General features: G+C 41.4%; 1 protein-coding gene across 1 annotated transcript in view; it reads right to left on the reverse strand.

The window, feature by feature from the left end:
- The window catches only part of ELP1 (elongator acetyltransferase complex subunit 1), a 62939-nt gene that overhangs the window by 35206 nt on the left and 10202 nt on the right, over positions 1-17531 (reverse strand). The window contains exons 7-18 of the mRNA XM_070795234.1: positions 15342-15438; positions 14900-14990; positions 13654-13777; positions 12609-12702; positions 9549-9779; positions 8374-8544; positions 7490-7589; positions 5530-5712; positions 3018-3124; positions 2586-2689; positions 856-909; positions 658-763 (exon numbers count right to left, since the gene is read on the reverse strand). Coding sequence (XP_070651335.1) covers positions 658-763; positions 856-909; positions 2586-2689; positions 3018-3124; positions 5530-5712; positions 7490-7589; positions 8374-8544; positions 9549-9779; positions 12609-12702; positions 13654-13777; positions 14900-14990; positions 15342-15438 — 1462 coding nt within the window. The remainder of the gene's footprint in view (positions 1-657; positions 764-855; positions 910-2585; positions 2690-3017; positions 3125-5529; positions 5713-7489; positions 7590-8373; positions 8545-9548; positions 9780-12608; positions 12703-13653; positions 13778-14899; positions 14991-15341; positions 15439-17531) is intronic.

The following is a 17531-nucleotide window of genomic DNA, read 5'->3' on the forward strand; positions in this document are numbered from 1 at the left end:
AAGTTCATCCCAGGATCTTGCCCTCTCTTACAGAGCCCTCATGCATGATGCACAAACAACTTCTCAGCTGACATGGAAGCCAGTGGGAGGACTGGGCAGTTTCTCTCTGTCTTAGCTTTACGGGTACACTACAATCACACCAGTCAAAGAGTCCATTTCCGAGTTAGAAGCAAGAAAACAAGTGGCCTACTTCTTTCTTAGTAACAGAACTGTGTGCACGCACACACACACACATAGGGGAGGGGGTGCGAGGAATCGAGGAAAAACTGCAGCCGATTTCCTACAAACCCCAAGACAGAGTCCTTCAGATGTACAATGGAGGGTGGCCACAAAGAAGACTGAGGGTATCGCCAGCTTGCCATCTACACAGTAATTCAAAGTAAAATATGAGTTATGTTAAGAAACTTCCTGAAAATTTTTTTATCTCAGGGTATGCTGCTTTAAGGAAGGACCTCCCACTCTTTGATAACTGGAGTGGAGTGATTTAACTGAGATATTGAGATAAGAGGCTAAGTAAATGAACTTGACGTTTTCTCCAGTCTAGGACTCCAGAATAAAAAGCCAAAGTACATGACAAACATAAAAGTCCAGGAGACTTCAAAGGACAAATGATATTAGAAGAGAGACTATCTTCTATCTTCTACACTGAAAACTTACTTTTCAATGAAGCATCTCTCAGGCAAAAGCACTGGCAAGTATGAGAATGAGTCGTCACCAATAAAAACTCATCATATACAGCAAATGATGTGATATTTGATGCAACCTACAATAGGTCAGGCAGGCAAGGGGGAGAGTTAGTTATATTACTTGGAATCAAGATGGAAAAAGATCCAGCATCAAAACAAGCCATGCTACCTCAGTGTCATTGATGAAAAAGCGACATCTGTCAGTCAGACCAAGGATACATTCCTGCAAAAAAATAAAATATGAAATTACCAACAATTCTAACCAAACTGGAGCTTCCGTGGTAACTCAGTGGTCAAGAATCCTCCTGCAATATAGGACACATGGGTTTGATCCCCGGGTTGGGAAGATCCCCTGGAGAAGGAAATGGCAACCCACTCCAATATTCTAGCCTGGGAACTCCCATGGACAGAGGAGCCTGGTGGGCTACAGTCTATTGGTTCTCAAGAGAGTCAAACTCAACTTAGCAACTAACCAAACTAGTGAAACCAAATTTTTTCTGTTATATGGTTCTACTGTCCTACGATTTCACATGTAAGTTCTTGTAATCGGGACTCAAGATGCCTAAGATGTGGTTGGTCCAGGGCAAAGTGGCCTATGATGCCATCCAATCCATCAGAAGCCTCGACTTTTCTATGTCCTACACATCTTAAACATATCACCTTTCACCCCTCACTGCCTCCACTCCAACAGTCACTTCCACTCTCATCCCTTTCAACATATTCCCATTGGGCAGCCAGGATAACCGTTCCAACCGTGAAGCACATCACATTACTCCCTGATAAATATCATCAACGTCTCAGTCTTTGTTAAGTGAGCAAATGCATACTCCTCTGTGTCTAGCCACTGCTTCCATTAGGTTCCTTGAATAAGCTGAGCTCTAAGTTTATTTACAATATGCACAGTTCTTCCTCCCTTTCTCAGAGATGGAGCTTTCTTTCTCTTCACATCTCAGCACATATCCCACCACCTCCTAGAGACCTTCCCAGCCCACCAGAAGCTGGCCTCTGCATCCTCACAGCGGCCGTCCTCTCAGCCTCCATCAATCCGCTTGGTGCTCGACCTCTACACCCTGCTCACTGACTTCACTCTCCAATCAGAGGGGATGGCCATACCCATACTGATAGATTAAAACTTCCGGAAGGGCAGGAACTGGTCAGCAGTTTTGTTCTGTAACCACTGCATCCTACCTCCTCCACAATTATAGGCAATTCCAATATTTGATGAATAATAACTTACTCAATACCCATTTCAAGATTATATTTCTGTTGTCCCCAAAAGTTACTTATAAGACTAACTTTGTTAGTTCTGTACATGTTCTGTTTTGAATGTTCTATACAACTGGGGATAAGTCTGCCAACTGCATTTTTTCTATTTTCGAATTTATACCTCCAAGGAAAGGAATCAACTAAGTGCTATTGACACATGCGAGGCAACCTCTTAAACCTACTTTGTAAACTGAGAAGCTGAGGTTCAGGAGAGTGAGTACTTCTCATTGTTGCCTTGAGATTTAGTGGATACTCAGGTCCACTTTCGGAGAAGGCAATGACACCCCACTCCAGCACTCTTGCCTGGCAAATCCCATGGACAGAGGAGCCTGGTGGGCCGCAGTCCATGGGGTCGCTAAGAGTCGGACACGACTGAGCGACTTCACTTTCACTTTTCACTTGCATGTACTAGAGAAGGAAATGGCAACCCACTCCAGTGTTCTTGCCTGGAGAATCCCAGGGACAGGGGAGCCTGGTGGGCTGCCGTCTATGGGGTCGCACAGAGTCAGACACGACTGAAGCGACTTAGCAGCAGCAGGTCCACTTTCAAAGCACACGCTCTTTCTAGTTAATGCTGTCAGCTCCTGGGCCACTGCTCTACGAGGTAAATTCTTCTGCCTCGTGTTCACTCACCTCTCCTCCAACCATGGCCAATTCAGTCTGCGTGCACGGATAAGGAAACTGAACAGGGAGCCCCCCAGGGTTCTTCCACGGTTCAACAGCCAGAGAAGGTGACTCTGCAGGTTTGGAAGATGAGGTTTAACAAAAGCTGATCTGCTCTTTGTAAAAAAACTCTCACATCAATGCTTGCCAGAACACTTAACACGCAATTTAAATCATTTTCCAAATGTGTTTTGGAAACTCATGAGAATAATCCAGTTCGTTGCGAGAGAAAATATAGGCAGAACATATCTGCTGATTCCACCCTACAGATAAGGTTTTCTAGGGTAGTTAAAAGACCTAATAATCAATGTGGCACTGGTAAGACACTCACAAGTATACGTTCTCAAGATTTACATATGTATATAAGCCATAAACATGCTTTCCCAACATTCTGATACTCACCCCAAAGGTACTTAAATATCTGGCCACCAGCCACCTGCAGGGCTACTGACTTGGTCTTGGGGTTGCAACATAGACTGATTATTACCCCGTCCACTGTCACAGATGAACTGAGAAGAGTGAAAAAAAAAAAAAAAGGAGATGAAGAAAACATGAATAGACCATTCTTCTCAAAAGTACTGACAACTCATTGATTTTGCAAAACAGAAAAAGAAGCAATTTCCCTCTGGTGCTGCACTGCCTCATTCAATACAACATAGACGTAATAAACATGTTTATATACATACTAACACATGTATGTTTATATACACACTACCAGATAAACTACTGCAAGCTCAAGCCCAGGTAATGCAATTACCTGTCAACATGAGAGTATTTTCCACAACGTCGGTAAGCCAGGTGTCTACACTGTGAGGTCATCAGTCCTATTCTGGCAGCAACTTATGCAACTTATTGTGAATCACAATTTGCTGCTTTCAGTAGACAATATGGTGTCAATATTTATCTGCCAATATTGGGTTGGCCAAAAAGTTCATTCAGGTTGTTCGATACCATTCTGCCCAAAACCTGAATGAGCTTTTTGGCCAACCCAATACAAACTGTGTTAAATAAAGCAGTCCATCTGTAGGAAAGTGAGCCTGTTCAGTATCACTATGGCTACTGTACTTATCCCTAGAAATCTGTGGGCCCTATTAATGGAAAGAAGGGAAACTGTTAATGCTATTATACTTTTTTCTGAGTCAATGAACCAAAAATAGACATGTCTGAAAGGAAGTGGAAGTAGCGATAAAAGCAAGTGGTGCCAATGCTAACATACATTCAGAGTTTTTAACCAATCTACAAAAAAGCCACAAATTTGGAGAGGATAAATTATCTGTGAAGAAGTCAAGGGAATGGACTCTGGAGGTGCACTGCTGGGCCTGGATCCTGGCTCCACCGCCATTATCTCAGTAAGTTACTTCAACTGCTCTGTGCCTCAGCTGTAAAATGATCAACAGTACATGTCAGAGACATGCTGTGAAAAATAAGTGAGTTAACACAGGGAAAAGCACTTAAGAGTACCTCTTACAAAGCATAAGTTATAGTAAATGTTAACTATGAAGAGCTATAAGCTGATCGTGGGACTTTATCAAACACATTAATATTTTATATGAATGAAATAGTCTTTTTTGAGAAACAGAAGTCAAAGCAGCAGAAATATATTTTAAATGACTTCTCACTCGCTTTACAGCAAATGCGATAATGGCATTTAACTTTCACAGGATAATGATAAAATTTCAAATTTTCTGTAGTAGATATATGCATAATTTAGGCATTTCTAATGTCAATTGCTCCGTTTTCTGAAGGGAGCCCTTGTTAAGTCTGTACGTAGCTAGAACATATTCTGCATCTAGACATATTCACAAAATTTTTTAAAAAATACGAAGCATCATCATTCAAAGATTAAAAGGTAATAACGCGCTGGAGTATGCTTCATGAGTACAATAAAGAAAGGTTCCTAATTTTGCAACAACGGTTTTCAGGATTTAAAGCTAATCAGTGAACCTTTAATTACATGTGAATCTAGGGATTATTATCAGTGTATGCGTAAGGTGCTGAGTTTTGACACTGAAAACCTGAGGATTTCTCAGAGCTTCCCAGACAATTCTGCTGCACAATAGGGCTTGCAATACAGAAGACAGCATTCATTAATGAGACCTGTTAGGTGACAAAGATGCAGTGAGGAATCAAAATGAAACTGAGGGTCAGGGAGCTGTGAAATTTTAGCAAACAAAAATAGAGGAGACTTTCTAGTAGTACACGCAATCAAGTGCCAAAGAAAATTACAGAAGAGGAGGCTGGAAGTCACTACAGCAAAATAACTTTAACCCTGAATATTCATTAGAAGGACTCATGCTGAAGCTCCAATACTTTGGCTACCTGATGCAAAAGAGCTGAGTCACTGGAAAAGACCCTGATGCTGGGAAAGACTGAAGGTGGGAGGAGAAAGGGACGACAGAGGATGAGATGGTTGGATCGAATCACCAACTCGATGGACATGAGTTTGAGCAAGCTCCGAGAGATGGTGAAGGACAGGGAAGGGCATGCTGCAGTCCATGGGGTCGCAAAGAGTCAGACATAAGTGAGTCACTGAACAATAATATCATCAAAATGAAGTGCAAATGTAGAGATCTTATAATTGATGAGTTGCTAATTCTCCTAGGCTGCTAATTACTTTCTAGAATGTAAGTATAAGTTGAATTAAAAGTTTTAATACACCTTAAAAACATTTTGCCTCGTCTACTGGCGTTTGTGTTATTTTTTACCATTTTCTGATGCATTTTAGTCTATATTTTGACAGAGCTAAAAATAAGACTTAATGCTCTTGATAAGTGTGTGTACAAAAAGAAGCAATCACCCCTCAACCCTGCTTTCTGAATGCAAAAAAAAAACCCAAAAAACTGCAATGCTCACAAAAGAAAAAAGCCTGTATCTATGTGCTTATTACCATGCGGAATACAGGGAATTGTAATACCTGATGTTGAGCTGTCCCTGCTTGTCATCCGTCTCAGAAGGGGCCACAGTCAGATGGTGAATGGCAGACTGGGGGCCGGACTGACTGTGGCTCACGGCCAGGAAAACGTCTTCCTGAACCCAGGCGAGCAGGCTGAACTTCAATGGGTTTACTTCTTCAGCTTCACTGTCCTCAATCGGAATTCTGTGTTAAATATTGAAGAATTTTCAAGCATGAATAAAATCTTCACGTCACTGAAGTTTTCCTAAATGGAGAATGCACTGCTTTCTATACAGTCAAATCCTAATTCTTTGGAGGGACAAAACCTAAGGTAATGCCCAATACTAGAAAATCCAAAAATAATAATGCTTACCTGGCTTAAGAATGTTTTTCTGCTATTTAAAATTGAGTTTCTTACACTCTGAGATTTTTAGATCTGAAGAAAGCACTTCAAGAAACTGATTACACAAGAAAAACTGATTGTACTAGGCCCCACGCGAATAAACGCCAGCAGTTTTTACTGTCGCCGTTCACCAGCATTCAGATATTCAGTAGATACTTAGGTCTCAGTTGAATGCATCTTTTCCTAAGCATCTCACAGCAAAATGACTAATTAGCTTAAGAGATGATTTCTCTGCCGCTAATGCCTTCCTCCTGTAGCATTTAAACACTGGCGGAGGGCCTTGTTTTTGCTACTTCACACGGGAACGCATGATGGCTACTTCCTGCCATTCCGCTCAAGCAGCAGATCTGGGTGCTCACTGCAGAAGCTGGGTTGCCAGCCTGACCTTCCTCCTCGGTCCGCTCTTCCTGGACTCAGGCACCCCACCGCAAGTCACCCCACGCAGGAGCATCCCCGCCTCTGGTTCTCACGACACTCTTCTGCCCGCCACACCCGAAAGCCTCCGTACTTCTCTGGCAATCCTCAACCCATCTCTTTTTCAAGGTTCAAGATAAGTATTCATCGAATACACGCATATGTATGGCTGAGTCCCTTGGCTGTTCACCTGAAACTATCACAGCATTGTTAATCGTAGCCCAGTACAAAATAAAAAGTTCAAAAATAATAAAAAAATTTTTAAAAGGTAATTCATGCCCTTCATGAAATCTTCTCTAAATGACTTAGCGCTATCCTCCTCACAATTTAAAAAAATGAAACCATATTCTCAATTGCCTCGCACTTTCGAGTTTGTCTTAAATCTGTCCTCTATGTCTTTCGTCTGTGAAATGAAATCCATGTACACGTTCTTTGAAAAACTACTAAGCATTACACAGTCAGTTCCCCAACCACAGAGGCTGGAAACATATTCATTTATTAAATATAACACATATATTTAAGAATTAAATAGTAAGTATTAAATTCAGTTATTTGTGCATTATTCCCCATTGATTTAGGAATAAATGCTCCCTAGGGAGACAAAGTAGTACAGTAGTTAAGAACATGGACGTATTAAATAGAATAGAATCACATTCTGGATTTTCACAGAAGTGAACTCATAACTCCTATATCCAACTGTTTATAGTATAGTTTCAACGGAAACATGCCTCTTGATTTCCAACCCAAGAGCCTCAAAACACAGCAACCGAAAGTTCTGCTGTAGGATGAGCAGAGTAGACACTGTGACGTCAGCCACACGCTAACAGTGTATGACTCCTCATCTGTGAAAGCAAATGTACTCTGCTCCATCATCTTCATCTCCATCTTTCCTGTGGGATTTTCCCTGCAGAAAACTCCCCAGGCGATGTTGGGGGAATGGTTTCTAAGTCAGCTTAAGACTTACACTCCATCATCACCCATCAGCATACATGACATTCAGATAACTGACTTCCCCAAGATGAAAAACTAGGGCCCACGTGTTGTATCTATTTCTTGTTCCATTGAGCAACAGGCACAGGATAAGACAGTTAAAGTTGGCTGAGTTTAGGACAGAGGCTGGCTGCTCCTGTTTCCAGGGGGCCAAGATAACTAACAACAACCTACTTGTATCTTTTGTCCAGATGAGGCGTTCTAAGGGAAATTTTAAATCCATTTCCACCCACAGCTCCCAGTTTCACCGTACAGTCTATGCTTGGACTATCACCTAGGGAAAAATAAAGCAAATATTGTCATAGTAAACTACAAACATTTTTCCTGATATTAACAACATGAGGTCCTACATGTTAATGGGGTTCTAGAAGGTAATCCACTTCACAAATAATCTAGAAAATAACCACATCTCAAACTCTTTCTTAAATTTCTGCACCTTTCAGGCTGAGAATTCAAAACTTATTTGAAAACAAGGTTACCACAGCCATGCGCCAGTATATCTCAGGACACAACCATAGAATTCACAAATCCCAGGTTTTTCCAGCACATCAGGAAACCAACTAGAAACAGCAGTGGACTGTGGAAGGACAACTAGACTAGAAACTGAAACACCGAAGTTGGGGTTCCCGCCCCTTTTTGCTCAAGCAAACTTCAAACCCTCCGGCATTCTGTTCCCTTGTCTATATAACTGGAAAACCCCATTCTGACACAGCTCCTAGGAAAGCTGTGAGCAACTGGAAACGTGTGCAGTGGCCATGAAAACTGCCAACATGTTAAGGATGTGATGAGACACTGTGTTATTTCTAGAGCTGAGTACTATTCTTAAGTAACTAACCCTTCAACTTCAATAAGGCAAAAGAACTGTTCTTAGCCAGAGTAGGACTGAATCCCTGCCCCCCAAACCCTACAGGTCAATCAAACAGCACAATAATAATGATATTAATTATAAACTTCAACATTTTTGGATGCCCTAGAGTGAAGGCAACACCAAACTATAATCTGCTTCTGTGTAGGAGGGATGTGATTCAGAACATCCTGATAACAGTTTCTGAACATACCACATTTATAAACAGAAATCTGGTTGCTGGCGTCTAGGACAGCGAGGTCGTTACTCTTTTCAGGGCGTGCCGAGAACATGACCTGATTCACAGAGTGCGGGAGCTGCAGCCGGTATGTGCACATCGGAGGCGGAACCACACTCTGCCGGAAGACCGTCACCAGGACCCGGTCTGGGAGAGAGAGAAAGAGGGTTAGACGCATGCATGCTCAAAATGCAAAACAAGGCCATTTTTGAAAGTTAACGGTTGGTGTTTTCGTAATGAATTAGTTTAAATACACTGGAGGGGAGAAAAGCAAGTATCTGGGCTGTCGGTATCTGGCTATTATCAGACCTTGATGATAGGCCTGGCTACCTCCAGGCCTCGAGCAGTCCCATCTCTGGGTCTGGAGAGTCAGGTGCCAGGGACTAGGGCAAGCAGGTCAGGGTTCTAGCTTTAACCCTAGGCCTGCAAACAAGCCAGACTAAACCAAAATCCTTAAAGCACTTCCCAGTGCATGCATCTGGTGACAAGGCATATCTGCTTAAGTCCTCTATACAGAACGTATGACTGCAAAACCAGTATGGTGACTACTACATAGAACATAAATCAGCACACCAACTCACATCACAATCTTAGAAGCAAGCTTTCCTTTATGTCATCAGCAATAAATGAACTGTCTATTCAGGGGATTATGGCTTTCCCATTTCTTCCCCTTCAGTAAACAAACACCTTCAACCTAATTAAAAAACACCAAACCCATCCTTGAACTAGGTAGATATCCATGACTTGAACTGAACATCCTGGAAAGGTATATAATTAACAAGCATTTCTCAAAAAAACAAAGCAACGTAACAGAGTGCTGTGAGGGTCAAGGGCACGAAAGCAAGGCTGACATAGCCAATGCCACAAGCTTACTGCAGTCTTCCTCTTGACCCAGGGTCAGAAATGTCAATGTCTTCAAAGTCCCGACAAGTAAATATGTAAAGGTCACGGCTGCAGTGCAACAGGGAGTTGGGGGAGGCAGGTCGAGAGGAGAGACTATGGTTCTCAGGGCAGTACACGCCTCACCGAAGGGTGTTCCCATTCAATCCAAACCAAAAGCGCAAGTTTAAACAAAGCAAACAACCAGAATAAACAACTGAACAAAAATCCCCCAGTTCCAGTCAAACCACCACATCTCTTCAGCTCCTTACTTCCATCAATAACAGCCACATTTGCCATGTCACTCAGATTATCTCCCGAGCTCCGGTCAGTCGTCCAGTGCCAGTCATAGCAGAGGTAGTGCCAGCCTTGACAGAGAACGTGCAGCCGGTACGGGCTGACCGGGTCCCACAGCAGGGACACGATCTTGCTCTTCCCACAGGTGTCGAAGGGCAGACTTTGCTTGAGATACCAGTGATAGTTTCCAACAGTCCAGAGCTGAACTGCAGGGGAAAACGAGACGAAGGCCGTCAGAGGCAGAGGGCAGGGGGCCAGACTTCGCACCACTTGCTGGAGAGGGATGGGGATGCACTCTTCTTTTTCAAATGACCCTTTCTGCGCAGCCTCTTCGTTACGATAATAATATTAACAATAACTGTTAAAGCAGGACTTCCCTGGAGGCCCAGTGGCTAAGACTCTGTGCTCCCAATGCAGGGAGCCTGAGTTTGACGCCTGATCAGAGAACTAGAGCCCACATGCTGCAACCAAGACTTGGCAGAGTCAACTAGATAAAAATAAACATTACAAGACCAGAGAAGTGAACATAAAAAAACTGTGAAAAGTACAGCTTTTCATGAGGATAAAATGTTAAGCATCAGTAAGGCCAGAAGCACACACGTTCATTCTTGCCTCTACCATCACACTTTACGATCGTTAGGATGGAAAGCTACCAAAACAGGACAGGGCCTTAGTGAGCTGTTTTTCCATAAAGACTTAGAAGAAAATTTGGCCATTAGATTAAAATACCCAACCCAAGAGCACAAGACTAGTATCACTATGTTGCATTATGCTTAAGATGTTTATTATTTTCTTCTAGTTGTTTCGCATGCAGTTAAATCCATGGGAGATTATATGCAATTACCCTTTTCAACATCTCTTAAAAGAACAAGACCTAAACCTGCAGGGTGCAGGAGGCAGGAAGAAGCTGGTCAAAGAGTATAAACCTTCAGTTATAAGTCCCAGGGATCTAATGTACAGTGTGGTGACTACAGTTAATAATACTGTAAGCTGCTATGAGAGTAGATTTCATATGGCCTCACCATAACAACAACAAAAAATGATAATTCTATTAAGTGAAGATTGAATTAATCAACCTATTGTGGTAAACATTTCACTGTATATGCATGTATCAAATCATAATATTATACCTCCTGAATGTACCAGTTACATGTCAATTAGATCTCAACAAAGCTGGGGGGAAAAAAACAAACACCTAATCATGTCACAGCCAACTTTTATTAAACAGAGAATAGCTATCATAAATGACAGTTCAGTCGGTAAAGAATCTGCCTGCAATGCAGGAGACCTGGGTTCAATTCCTCGGTCGGGAAGATCCCCTGGAGGAGGAAATGGTAACCCACTCCAGTATTCTTGCCTGGAGAACCCCATGAACAGAGGAGCCTGGCAGGCTACAGTCTACAGGGTCACAAGAGTTGGACATGACTTAGTGACTAAACCACCACCACCACCATACATAAATGAGTGTCTTAATTGTATTAAGAAATTTTTTTTCTTTAAGCATCTCCCTGATCACTAACTCTTAACTCAGCAATCACAGCATATCCAACCTAGTTCTTGAACCAGGTTATTATAAATACTTCCACCAAGCTTTAAATTAGATCACACACTCATGTTCTGTAAGGACAGATATTGTGGCTCTTCTTGCACTAACACTTTCCCTGTGAGCAAATCACAGGGCCAGCCATTAACACCTGGTCAACCAGTGGTTCTCAACTCTGGCCGCACCTTAAAAAAAAATCACCTGGAAGCTCTTTTTAATAAAATTAAATATCGATGTATAGTCTCCACTATAACACACTGAAAGCAACTCTGAGATGAGGCCTGCACAGCATTTTTTTCCCTAAAGGTGCAGTCAGGGTCGAGAACTATTGTGGTGAATGAGTGTATGAATGAACTTCCAAATAACATTTCCGCTAAAGTTCTATTGATTAAAAACTTTCAAAGCCACGCAGAAAATAAATGAAAAGATTTATGGAAAAAAATGGTCAGCATACGGGTATTGATGACAGTGAAAAATTACAAAACTTTAAATGCTGAACAAAACAGGATTTAATAAACGGTAGCATAAAGCAATATATAGCAATTTAAAATAATACACATATCTGAAATGGAAATAGTTTGAGATACATTGTAAAAGCAAGCTAGAAACCTGTAGGTATCATACCTACATATTTAACAAAAATGAGATTATAGCTATACATAAAACCTAGGAAGACAAGAAAATTTTAATAATTTATTGAGTGATAGAATTATGGAAGAACTTTTTTCTTCCCATCTTTATTTTCTAATGTTTCCACATATTACATATATACTGAAAATAATATTTACAATTTGATTTACAATTTAAAATCTATAGAAGATTTTTACTTATATCTAACCTCATTTCTCTTTCACTTCCACAGTATTCTTTTGGCTAGCATTCTGATTTGCTACAGTAATATCATCCATGAGGAAAAAGCACTAATGACTTGGTTATCTGATACGTCAACTTGGCTAGGCTATGGTGTCTAGTTGTTTGATCTAGATGTTCCTGGGAAGGTATTCTGCAGATGTGATTAAACTTTCAAATCAGCTGACTAGATTAGCCTCCATAATGTGGACAGATCTCATCCAAAGAGTTTATGACCTTAAGGGCAAAACCTGAGGCTTCCCAGAGAAAAAGGAATTTTGCCCCAAGACTGGAACACAGAATCCTGTCCGAGTTTCCAGACTGTGGGCCTGTCTTGTCTCACAGATTCTGGACTCAAGACTGCAACATCAACTCTTCACTAATTTTCCAACCAGTCACCCTATCCTGATTCTATTTCTCAAGGGAACCCTGCCTGATGCATAACTGAAATCATCCCATGAAAAGCTTATCACATGAAATCATCCCATGAAAACTCCATAACCACTCCCTCATCTCCACCTCCCTGCTCAGTTGTCTTTGATCCATTACAGGACTAAGTAGATGGGACAAAGGAAACTCCACAGCCTACTACTTTCAACTACACTCTATGGGGCCGAAGGCTGAGATATCGGTGCTGTCTTACCATAGGTTTTTAGAGACGAATTTTCTTCCCTCTGAAGTTCTTCCAGCCAAACTGCAAGCACAGTGGAATCTGCATTCCAGAAAAGGCCATTAACCTAGGAGGGGAAAAAAGACCTGTCACTGGCCTTAAACTAAATATTTATCTCAAAATCTTTATAGGAGCTAAATTTCCTACTCTCCCAAGTCAAATAATTCCACACTTGAGTCGACCCCTAGCTGTAAATTATTAACCTATGGAGTTATTAAACAAATCTGTCATTACATGTAAAAGACATTTTAAAAAACCCAGTTAAATACTTAACCAAATGCAAGGTGATATTTTTAGACAATCAGGGAAATTTGATTACAAACTAGGTATTGGATAATATTAAGAAATTGTTACTAATTTTGTAAGGTGTGATAATGGAATTGTGGTTACATAACGAAAAATGTTCTTAACTGTTAGAGAAATGAATATTGACAATACGATTTCTAGAATTAAAATCCTAGGAAATTTTTACAAAGTGTGTGTCTGTGTGTATATATGTATGTAGGCCAGAGAGTAAAGAATAGATGACAATAATTTTGCAAAATGCTGGTATATATCTGATGAAAGTAAGTAATAGGTAGATGGGAGTTCATTAAACTCTTCTCTCAATCTTTATTTAAAATTTTTTTACATAATTAAAAATAATCATGATTTGTTTCTGATCCGCAAAGATCCAAATGGTACACAACCTTCTTAAGGATTAAATGTTATAAATGACAAGTATCTTAATCACTGGAAGAATTATCCTTTTGTCAAAATAAACAAGAAAAACTAGCATTTCTATTTCTTTTCTGTGTTTTATCTAGTGTGAGGAAAGAATGCCATTTTTTCCTCTGCAAAACCTCCTTATGAAAAACAACTTCTGTTTCGCAAAAAAAAAAATTCAGTCATAAGTAGCCACTGCTTTTGTTATTATCTATTCCGGGGCTTCTGTTTACACACCCATATCAGATAGAAACTTTCTCTATAGCTGTGGACAGTCCTCTAAATTGGATGGTGAAAGAACTAAGCCACCTACCTTAACCTCGTCTTTGAAGAAAGGAAGTGTAAACTGTCCATGAAGAAGTCCATTTTTCTCAAAAAACACAACATCCTGTTGATTGGGTTTATCTTGCGTAGATGCGATCAAACTGCCTGAAGGCCTAAAAGCAAACCCAGAGCGTTAGAACATTCAGAAGCTCACCCAGCTGGTGAAGAACAAGATGAAATTCAAAGAAACAATTTTTTTCTACAAAAACAAGAAGCCTCCATCTAAGGAAGTTTTAATTCTGTATTTCCTCGCAAGCAGTCACCCTAGTGTGGAACTAAATCTGCCCAGAGAAGGCAGTGCCTTTTCCTGATTTGTCCACACAAAGATTCTATTTGCCCACAAAGCATCACAGATTTAGACTGCACTTGGCTGACTTTTGAAAAATATCAATAAACTATTTAAACCATTCCCAGTATAATGTCCAATAAAGCCACAACCTACTTCTCCTTCAATTACATGTCTTCAGTAATATTCCATGTAATATTCCATGTACTCAGTAATAGTCCATGCATTCAGTAATGCTCAGGTAAGTAGTCTTAAAGACTTCTCAATCTACTGAAAATAGCTTGATCGCTGCATCTTGTTTTTATCTGTCTCTAGAATTTTAATTTAAATACATCTCTCTCTTTGCACTATCATCCAACTGCCACTCAAACACTGGTGGGAAACAGATGTTTAAAACCTAGAGACCTAGGTTTTGCCTGTAACAGATGCTTCTGAAACAGAAGCTATTTCTTCTATCTATAATCAGGACAGCCAAGTATGACAAGGAGTGACCTGCAAAAGGGTACTGGGCCAACAGGTGAACTGGGCCCAAATCCAGCCTGCCTGTTCCTCAGCGAACAGGTCCCCTTAGTGTGGGAGCTTGTGCAGAGAATGGACATCCCTCTCCTAGTCTTCACCAAAGCTCTGCTGCCCCACCGAACTCTGCAGACTGCGACTTCCCTTCCAAGCACCACTTTCTGTTTTACGCAGTGGATTCCTGTAGGCGCTGCCTACAGCTACAAAACGTGTGGGCCTTGCAATGATGAGGTCTGTGAAGCTCAGAATCTACTACTCAAACCACATTCAGACTCCAGAAAACTAAGAGAGATACAGGCTGATAGTCAAATGAGAACAAGGAATTATCCTTTTGTGATTTATAAATACCTACATTCAATAGGTACCGCCACCCCTACCCTCGTTCCAAGAAACTCTCTGGGAAGGAAGTTACAAGGCTCCTGCTCCCACTCACTTCCAAGCCAGAGCAGGTCCCAGTCCGGCCACGGGCTCACTGGTTGACTGCAAAGCGAACTCCCGGCTCCACACTCTGACCTTTCGAGCCCCTGTGCAGTAGGAAGAGGGGGAAGAAATGACAACAACAAAACTTGGAGCACTGTGATAAATGCTGTCAAGTCAGAACTTCCCAAACGTCTTCCTTGTTAATAAAAGCTGTCATGGTTTTACAAAGCCAGCTAGATTAACCTTGCTAAAAAGTAGTACCTAATATGTAGGAGGCTGGACCAAACAGCCTCAAAGAACTCTTCTAATGCTTTCTTTATGCATTTACACCTAAGGCAGCACATGGTTACGTCATATAATGAAAGGAAACCCTCGGAGCAAAAGGCAGAAAAACTCCCTGACCTAAGTCAGATTTTTTAAAAGTTTTATTTAGCTGCAGCAATTTATTTCCATACCTGTCTCTGGACAAACAACACTCACAGCAAAAAACTGCCCATCGCCACGCCAGGTAACTTGTGGGCTATGGTCGTCCCAGGGCAAAGCAGATTCATGCTAAAGAGAGGGAAAAACACAGATGTTACTGGAGGCCTTAAATGATCTAGAATCTAACCAGTCTCAGGCTATTAAAGTTTAATCTTTCATATAAGGGTTAAGCTACTTAGAAAATGAGTTTCACAGAACCCTCAGGAACCCTATTAGATGGGCCCTTAGACCCAGAAATCCTCAACCTAAAACAAAACAAAATCCTTCTCTGGGCATTAGAAAGTGGCCTCTAAGCACAGCAATAGAGGAAGAGCTGCAGACCTAGATATTAAAAATATTAAACTAAGGACTCTATCAGGTAACTATACACAGAAATAAATGTTTGTCTAAATTTGAGAGAGTAGCATGTTATTTACTGTGTAAGCTTTGTAACAGTGCACAGAAGAAAGAAGATGAGAGGAAGGTGGGCAAGGAACAGCTAGAGGAGCTAAGCCAGCAGCCATGATGAAAACATGGATAAGCGCCTCGTTCCGCAGCACAGAAGGAAGAAAGGTTTCAAGTGCTACTTGCATCTTAGTCCTGAAAGCCTTGAAGACAGAAGCCAGTTCTGTGGGGCTGGGGACCAGTGACCACCTGGGCAGCCTTCATCACCTTCCAGGGAAAGCTAAGTCAGAATGGTGCTAATGCCACAATCGGCACAGCAGGGAATACACAGCAGCCTAACAAGATTTATTCTCAGTGACACTGCTCTGTAGTACAGAACGCAAACTTCCTCCAGTGAAGGGCTGAGACAAAGTATGCGCTACATGAAATAAATTATGCATGGGAAACGCAAATGCCAGGCAGAGTATGATTTTCATCTGTTCTAGAAGGTCAGCTCAGGCAAATTTCCCATGTAGTACAGACAAAAATGCTTCCATTATATTCCATTCTACAGGCCCATATCCTGGGATGATCCTCAATTCATCTCCCTCTCACCCCACATCTGCTCTATTATCAATAAATCCTGTGGACTCTATCTTCAAAATGTATCCAGAAAGAAGGAAAACATAAGAGTTTCATCCAAGAAGAGAAATCAGAAAAAAAAAAAAAAATCTAATATAAACATATGTAGGAAAAGTATAAAAACATGCACGAGAATTCTCAACAGTGAATACAGGACAGTAGCTCCTTCTAGGGAGGAAGCAGAAGAGTGTCAGGAAGGGATACAGAGTGTTTCATTTCTATCTGAGATGACTTTTTTAAAAAATAAATATTGGTTATAATTATTCTCTTTGTGGAAAAAAAAACTGACTAACTTGGCAATAAAAAAGAAAAAGAGGATCTTTCTCATTCTCTAGTGCATCTCAACAGCTTACGCCCATGACCACCCTCTACCTGTGAAACAGCAGGACCCTATGGTGGTCCTTGCCCCCACCCCATCCCCGCCACCATGGCCTCAGCTTGCCTTTTGTCCATGGAAAAACTTCAGCTAAACAATAAATTCAATCAGAGAAGTGAGAAAAACAAAGAAACAAAGGAAAACAGCCAAACAAGACTAAGTGGTAACAGTTCAGTCATTAAGCACAGTCAAGGGCCTTTAATTCATCAATAATTCTCTGAGCCAGATCCTGTGAGCTATCTTATGGATTCTAAAACCCCCACTAGGTGAAAGAAGTTAACTACATGATGACCAGACTGTAGCCATGACATAAGTTGCTGCAATTCTGAGAACTGGCCTCAAAGAAATGGGAACAAACTGACCCTAGAACTAAAGATTAACTGTACTTAAAATAATCAAGATGACATTGATCAGACAACAGCATGATCAATTTCAAGGTGACTGTCAGAGCTGACTTTACTGTTTCTGCATGTAGTCCTGTCAGTGGGCCTATTAAAGCTTTTGCCCAGTGGTTGTTCGGGTGAGGCTGGGGGGCAGGGAATGCCAGCCTTTGGAGAGGAGCGCGCCCCTCTCCCCCTCTCAGTTGTCAGCATCCGGAATAAAGCAAACTTTTCTTTCCACCAACCCTGCCTCTTGACTGACTTTAGAGCAGCGAGCAGTTGGATCCCTTTCTGTAACATCTGGACACCCAAGAGTTCCTGGTGGGTAGCAAAACTTCGGAGAAGGCAATGGCACCCCACTCCAGTACTGTTGCCTGGAACATCCCATGGGCGGAGGAGCC

Source organism: Bos indicus, chromosome 8 (assembly GCF_029378745.1).
Source record: "Bos indicus isolate NIAB-ARS_2022 breed Sahiwal x Tharparkar chromosome 8, NIAB-ARS_B.indTharparkar_mat_pri_1.0, whole genome shotgun sequence".
NCBI lineage: Eukaryota > Metazoa > Chordata > Mammalia > Artiodactyla > Bovidae > Bos > Bos indicus.